The sequence below is a fragment of the Atta cephalotes genome (genome assembly GCF_000143395.1).
Source record: "Atta cephalotes unplaced genomic scaffold scaffold00033, whole genome shotgun sequence".
Taxonomy (NCBI): Eukaryota; Metazoa; Arthropoda; class Insecta; order Hymenoptera; family Formicidae; genus Atta; species Atta cephalotes.
Window position 1 is genome coordinate 716,718 of NW_012130097.1, and position 8,153 is coordinate 724,870.

Consider the following 8,153-nt stretch of genomic DNA (forward strand, 5'->3'; position numbering starts at 1 on the left):
TGCGTGCGTGCGCGCGCAATATGTTCGTGAAATATACTTAACATTGTATGTGTATATTGCTGATGTATACGTAGAGTATAATTTATGTAATTTACGTTATCATTTTGTTTAATATTGCAAGTTACCCAATTGATTTGAATTTAACACGATAAAATTGACATTGACATTAAAATTGACATTTTTATTAAATTATGTTGCAAAACATATGTAATATGCGCACGCGGCATATGTAATTAAAATATCATACATCACGATTATTCAATTTTTCGTAATTTAGTGGTAAATCACTGTGTTATGCGATGTTTCATGTTACGTGCTAGTAATTTACATTGTTATACACATTACACTAATGAAATAATAACGGAATCGGCAATTACAACATCGCGTGCTCGCTACTCGAGTGAACTTTAAATTTTCCCTCGGCGCGGTCAGATTGTCCATAATCGAATTAGTTTGCTCCACGTGTCTGCAAACTCCTGTCGAAAATTACGAAGGTCCGTTGTAACTCAGTCAATGTTTCCCGATATAGGTGTACCGCATGTTGTATCGATCGCAACGACCATCGCTATTCCGCAAAATTGTGGCTATTTACAATAGAGATTCCAATACCATTTTGATCTCGTGCCTTTTATCATTTAATATTATATAATATTCTGAATTGTTACAATTACTAATAATCGTCTCGACGCGGTGCATTGCAAGATTTAAATTTTACAAGGGAACTTCGCCAAGTAAATTCTGATTTTAATAGAACTTTGTATACATATATTATAGATTATTAAAAATTAGAAGAATCTAGGAAATATTAATTGATATCGAAAAACTGAGAAGAAATCATTCTTAGTATTTTTTAAATTTTTATCAAAAACAATTTAAATTAGGAAAAAATATTTTATACAAAAGTTTTATAATAAAATTATCTCTATTTATCCACGTCAATAATATTTTTAAAAAATAATTATTTTCAAATTTCAAATTTTTAAATTTATTTTTTAAAAATATTATAGACATGAACAATAGAAGTAATCCTCAAGGTAAATCTTATTTTTGTATAAAATATTTTTTAATATCTTGAGTAGTTATTGAGATATAACGAAAAAAGCTAAAAATTACTTTAGTTATAAGGAATGATTTCACTGATATTTTCTAAATTTATCTGTGTATTTACGTGATCTGTATGCAGAGATCCGGTTCAAAAGGTTTTTTTCAATTTGATTTCGGTTACGGTTTAATAAAATATTAAATAAATATAACGGTTTAATTTCAGTTTCTTGACCAGTGAAGAAAACTGGAACTGTAAAAATTACGATTAGTTTTTTCACAGTTACTTATAGTTACTCGTGAGGTTGGGGAGAAATTAAAAATGGCTTTTTTTATTCAACTATGTATATGTGTAGTGGAGAGAGAAATAAAAATTAAAAGTTTATTATTTAGTACAATATTTTATATGTGTATTACGTGTGTACATTTCAATCAACAGTTGCAACGATAATGTGAGCGAGCAAATGAGAAAGAGAAGGAGAAAAAGAAGAGAGAGAGAGAGAGAGAGAAAGAGCGTGTTCTTCAGTTCATTCAATTTCTCACGTATACTAGCTGCATTAGAGTTCAGAATTTATCTTTTTTCTTCCAATGGAGGGAAAAGGGTTAAACGCGAAAATGCAATTAGTTCAGCTATAAAGAATATCTGTATAGATCTGAAAGAAAAACCGAAAAAAAGAAATGCTAAAAATATAATTTTATTGATTATAATTTCAGTATTATGAATTTTAAAATTTGGTTTTGGTTTCTATTATTTAAAAAGAAGTTATGGAACAATTTTTGGTTTCGATTCCAGTTCAGTCTGGATTCCTGTACATACATACATGTACGAAGTTTCTTTAAAATCAAAATTTGACATTTTGCAAGATTTCTTCGTAAGTAAGAAATGAAAAGTTACAATAAGTACATCTTTCTTTTTATTTTCTGTAATTTTGATGACTTGGGACAATTTTTTTAAGAAAAAATTCCGTACAGATAAAAATGTTTAGTTGTATGTGAAATGTAAAAAAAACCTCAACATTTTATGCCTCAATATTTTACATATACACTTTTTACAGATTACAGATAGAAACTATAAGCAAATATAAGCAATATAAGTTTACATAGAAATTTTGCAAATAAAAGATAGAAACCAGAGTTCTACTCGAGTTATTAAGTCACTATATTTCCTGTGTACAAAAGTGGGAAACCGAAACTTTTATTTGAATTGCTTAGTACAATATGCAACTTGATGGCTCGAATCTTTATGCGACTTCAAGACGATTCACTATCTTACTTTACGATAATTTCACGAAGAAGTTTCGGTGAACAAAACTTTGCTATCGGATTTATTATCTTGCTCCAGTAAATGTTTCCTTACCATGTAGTGACTTTGTTGTGAGAGACGTGCAAAAATCGGTAATAACATTTTAATGATTGCATCTCGTAGCGAACGTATTAGGTAGTTTTATATAAGCATAAAATGAACTCTCTCTTTTGATTTCTTTATCTCTCTCGTATTTCTTTCGAAAACATGGTATTTATCATTGTATGTATACGAACCGACACATAACACCACTTTAATTAAACCTGCCGACATGAAATTTCACAACTGGGTTGCACACTCGCAAATTTACTCGAATGTATTCGCCGTGCAAATTTTAATGTGGAACCTCGACGTTGTTGCACATGGGTTAAATTCGCCGATTTACGAAATGTTAAATTACTATTGCATTATGAATTCGACAATGATGTTCTAGAGTCTGCCTGCATTATGTTGGTTTTCCTTTGTATTAATAATATATAAGATGTCCCAGATTTCTCTTATGCCGATAGACTAGAGATTGAGATTGAATTTGACTCAGTCAAAGTAAAGTTACTAAACTTAATATTGGTTTTTTAAGTTTTCTTTATTCTGATTAATTTCAATTTCAATCTCTAGTAATCTCAAGAATTACTTAATATTAAATAATATTACACTCTTATAGGTACAACATACTAGTGGCAATAGAAAATGTATTGGAAAGAGAAATTGGGTATATCAAAAAGGGGTTTAAAAGGGTTAACATAAAAAAAGCTACACTTTAAATAAAGATAAACTTATAATGACTCAATAATAATAAACAAAAATGAATAACAGAAGAACAAGTTATACTTTAAATTTCGAAACTTAAGATATTATGTATTTTTCTGTTATAATTTTAAATATCTCAAATTTCTCGATAATTTTTAGACTATAATTTCTCGCAGTCTCCATTAGTCTCCGTCTAAATGGAATGATCACACGAGAGTCAGACTATAATCGAATCCACACGAACGGATTAATTCTTCACCGTCCCCCATTGTTTCGCAAAAAAAGTTACGCCAGTTCGTTGGCATCGATGAACGTTTTTCGATGCAAGTCAAATTTGCCTGAGCCCTCGGGGAATTATTTCTGAGCTCGTATTCGATTCCCGGATTCTCGCATCTCATCCTTCGGCTTGCTGGTTACGAACAGCGAGAGAAAGAGAGAGAGAGAGAGAGAGAGAGAGAGAGAAAAGAGGGCTGCTTTTAAAATTCATACTCGATGGCCATGGATAAGACTAGAGAAAGATGTCCTATCATATTGAAATTATGGGTGGTTAGCTCTTCTTAATGTATTAGTATAATAAAATTATATTATAATAAAATTGTCGCTATATTATTTGATAGTAATAATGTACTATCCTCCAGGATATTTTAATTTCAGAATTAATTTTTATCCTCCGTACTCTTGTATACATCATTATGTGAGACAACGTTATTTATTCAATATTAAAATGCAGCGAGTAAAATGAATTTTGCATTCTAGAAAATATATGTACATTTATGTGTATGTAATTTCTTTATCTAAAGGAAATAAATCTTTCCTTGAAGCGAAAACATTTGAAAAATATATTATTGAAGAAAATTAAATAATAAACTAAATATTAAATATACAGTGTTGATCAATTTGTGTCAAATTTAACATATTTCACGTATTTCCTCTACAAACGTTCCTCTACAAATTTTTGTGTAAATTGATATGAGATGAATATGTTAGTAAAAAATATTATGCAAAAAATTAACACAAAAAATGTAACACTGACACAATTTATAATTTATGACTTATAACTTTGGAATATCAATTTAAAATATTTAAATAACAATCATATTATGTTAAATTAAAACTCGGATATGTTAAAAATTTAACATAAAAACAAGGACTGATTTTAACACATACAAAATATTTTTTACTGTGTATTTGAATCAAATTTTATATATTTTGCTCGTAGTAAAAATATTTGTACTTAGAAGATATGGAATTCGAGATTACTTTAAATGCGCGATCTTTGGCATACCATCACATTCTCAATGATATCTGCAATCGTTGTAAGTTCGCGAACGACGTTTGCATAACAGAGCGATTGCGGACAGTTGTGAGATATCACCTGGGCCTCTTTTCCTTTTTTAGTATCGCAAAGCTCCACTTAAAGCTGGTGTTTCGATTTAAAGTCGGGCTTTAAGCCTCAGTTTGTGTGCACATTCCGTAGGTGTGAACATAAATAACCATCGCTGTGAGCGTTTTTCTTTCTCGTGTGCACCTGTATTTATGGGATAAAGAAAGAAGGAGAAAGAGAGATATGTGTCTTGCATTCGTTGAATAATATTCGAAAAAAATCACGGAATCGAACGTCAACGTCTTTATTCGTACAAAAATGATTTATTCGTATCGGATATGCAACATGGGTACGGGGTAATTCCGTCCTTTTAATGCCGGTAATTCGTCTGTGTCGTGCATTCTCATTCCATTCTCATCTCACGCGAGAGACAAATGAATTTGTCGCGCGGCGGTTTGCGAATTTATGGGAGTGCTGAAAACACAGTGGAAATTAAATTTAAATTGAAGTTTAAGGATAAATTGCAAGCGTTATTTTTTTTCCTCAGTCTTGTTTTCTCCGTTTCATATGGAAGAATCAGGTCGCCCATGAAAATCGTTTCACTCGGTCACACTGTCTACAGACATATCTTTCTTTCGCGACGAAACCGTGACCCCCTTTCTCGTCTCGCACGCATTCAAATTCGATCGGTGTCGCAAGTATCCAAAAAACTTGGTGCCCTCCGGAAGGGCAGCCTCAACAAAGAGCACGTATGGTCCGGCGAGATAACATAGTCAGGAGGAAAAGGACGGCCGATAAAAGCAGCCAACTATCTAATAAAAAAGAGGGAAAGAGAAGAAAAGCGGGGTAACAGATGAGAGAGGAGGCTGCTTGCGGAGCAGCAACTACGAGAGGAGAATGGGGCTGAAGGGAGGGTGGCGTGGACCGAAGAGAGACCGAGAGGGCATCCGCAGGATGGTCAGGGAGGCAGAAGGAGAGCAGGGGGTGAGCGAGAGGGATATCCCCGGGACGCGCAAGCGCCATGCAAGGGTGGAAAAGCGGGTGAGAGCTGCTCACTACGCCCGGGACACCTCGCGGTCCTCCACGAGGGGAGGGCGCGTGTCAAAAGATGAAGCGAGACAGGAAACGCATCGCAGCCACGAGGAAACAGGAGAAGAGAGAGGAAGATCATCGAGAGGAGAGGGCGTAAAAGCGTGCGCGCGCGACGAAGGGGCGCAAGGAGAGGGGGAAGGAGAGAGGAACCCCTGGAAAAGCCGGGGAGAATGCTTTGTCGGCCGTCACCGACCCCCTCGCAGTAGCGCGCGCGCGGCAGTCGACGTTTTCTGCGAGGGAAAGCCGTTGTCGTGCGAGAGTCAGCATCGGGCGATCGTTGCACGCTCGGCACGTTGAGGTGATCAGCGTGCGAGAGGAAAAAGAGCGGGACGAGAAAAGGAGAGAGAGAGAGAGAGAGAGAGAGAAGGAGAGAAGAAAGGGGGAGGAATGAGGTTGGAAATGCGCGACGAATGAGGGAAGATCAGAGGGAGATTGGTCTAGGAAGAGAGACGCGCAAGGGTGGTGACCCGTGACTCCGCAACGCGCCGGAGAAGGAAGCAGCCAGTACGTCCGACACACCGCGGGTTGTACCACTCAGCAGCTCAGTAACGACTGTCCGCGCTCTAGTCAGACGCGGCGCAGTAGCTACGCTCCGCGCTAAGTCAGACGCGCTGCGCTTCCCGCTTTTCCCTGTGTGTCCTCGTCTTGCCGTTTGGTCTCTTCCCTGGTGTCGTCCTGGTTGCAGGATCGCCTCGCAGTGTCGACTGTCCTATGTATAACGACTCAATCACAGCGACTCTCGTAACTTTTTAACCTGATATCGAGTCTCGAAGAAAAATCCAAAGACGTGACACGATATCGCGTGCGTATTCTGTGTGATACGTGTGTTTTATTGTGCTCCGCAGTCATAGTCGCGCGATCGTCAATCGGCAAAGTGTTTCCCGGTCGGTGAGAAACCACGACCGACCGACCGACTGATCGATCGAACGTACGTACGCCAGCGCGCGTGAATCCAGCCGAACCCAGTGATCTCGTGACCTTGTGACACCGCCTGCGAGAGAAGAGGGGGGAGGGAGGAAGAGATGCACTCGCTCTGAGAGACTGAGAACGCCCGCCTCGCGGTCGCACGCCGATCTCACCACCCGTGTGTCGCGCGGCTCACGTCGGCTCCTCCCAGATCGCGAGAGGATTGACGTGAGGGATCGAGGCGGAAAGTAAGTCGCGCGGAGTTTGGCGAACCGTCGTGTGAGAGGAGCGCCCGTGGCCGCGCTTCATGACTTTCCGCGTTTTCTTCATTCGAAAGTGTTTCCGCGGAGATTTCGAAAATCGAGATCGATATTGAGATCGCTGACGATCTATCGCGATTCGAGATCTCCATATCGAATCGCTACTGTTGAAACAACTACAATAATAAAATCTGTACAATTGCGAAATATTCGAAAATATAGACCTCCCCAAATCGATTCCTCGCTACGATCATCCACTGATCTTACGATCATCCACTGATCTTACGATTCTGCAATTCAAATAAATCATCATTTTTGGTGAATTAAGAGGATAAATCAACAAATTGTTCCGATCGCCTCTTCCTCATCAAGAAATTTTAATCTCGCCTACTGAGATTCACAAAGAACGATCATCGATCGAGATTCTGCAGAGATCAACGTTCTAGCATATCCAATCTTATAAGTAAATCAAAGTAAAAAAGTGCAGTTTCACTTAAAGTAGCTTATATCGAGATATAAACAAAAAAAAGTCGACGAGAAAAAAACATTTTGCGAGAAGAAGATCTTGCGACGATCGAGATAAAGATCTTGCAGCTCGCGCGGGTATCGGAAAAGCGTGCACAGCACTGAGCTTTGGGTAGCAGTTGAAAGAGGGGGCTTCGTGTTTCCCACCCCGGTCGGTAGAAAATCGAAGACGTGTCGAAACTACCATGAGCGAGGGCACGCCGAAGTCGCAGATCAAGATCGTCGTGCCCGATGGTTCGCCAGCACGTCCGCAAGCTGGTACGCATCATCGCATACCTCCCTCCTCCTCAATCACCTCCTTGATTCCGCTTTAATCTGCTCAATTCGTTTGTGCGCAAAATATGTCCAAAATTTCTTATTTTTTTTATAATCATAAAAGTTTAAAGTAGACTAAAAATATCTCGGTAATATGAATTAGGATGTGTATTGTCTCTGCAAAAAATGACTGGAATTGAGAATTTATACTTTCTAGAATTATTTTATACATACGAAACATTTCAATAATATGAATATTTATATTTAACAATACAATACAATTTTACAATTTAAATTATTTCATTTTATCTTTATTTTTTTAAAAACGTGCATTTATTAAAATAATTTTTAATCTAGTTTTAAATCGTTGACAAGAACTTAAGAACTTTTTGTATTATTTCTAAACACAATATAGAAAAATCTATAATTTTTTTATTTTGTTAAAAAATATGTGTAATATATCCTTAAGCAATTATCGCATACTTGGTAAAAATAGAAGTTTATTATATTTATAGAAAATAAAAATTAAAATATAACAGTAATAGCAGGTAAAAATTTGCAGTTTCTAGTATTCGTGTATATATATATATATATATATATATATATATATATATATATATACTATATATACTATATATACTATACTACATACTAACTAACGTTAACTAACTAACTAATTAACTACAACTAACACTATATA

At 36.5% G+C, this 8,153-nt stretch overlaps 1 protein-coding gene across 1 annotated transcript in view; it reads left to right on the forward strand.

The window, feature by feature from the left end:
• The first annotated feature begins 7,383 nt into the window (after window positions 1-7,383).
• The window catches only part of LOC105621333 (solute carrier family 12 member 6), a 29,505-nt gene continuing 28,735 nt past the window's right edge, over window positions 7,384-8,153 (forward strand). The window contains exon 1 of the mRNA XM_012202799.1: window positions 7,384-7,456. Within this exon, the coding sequence (XP_012058189.1) occupies window positions 7,384-7,456 (73 nt within the window). The remainder of the gene's footprint in view (window positions 7,457-8,153) is intronic.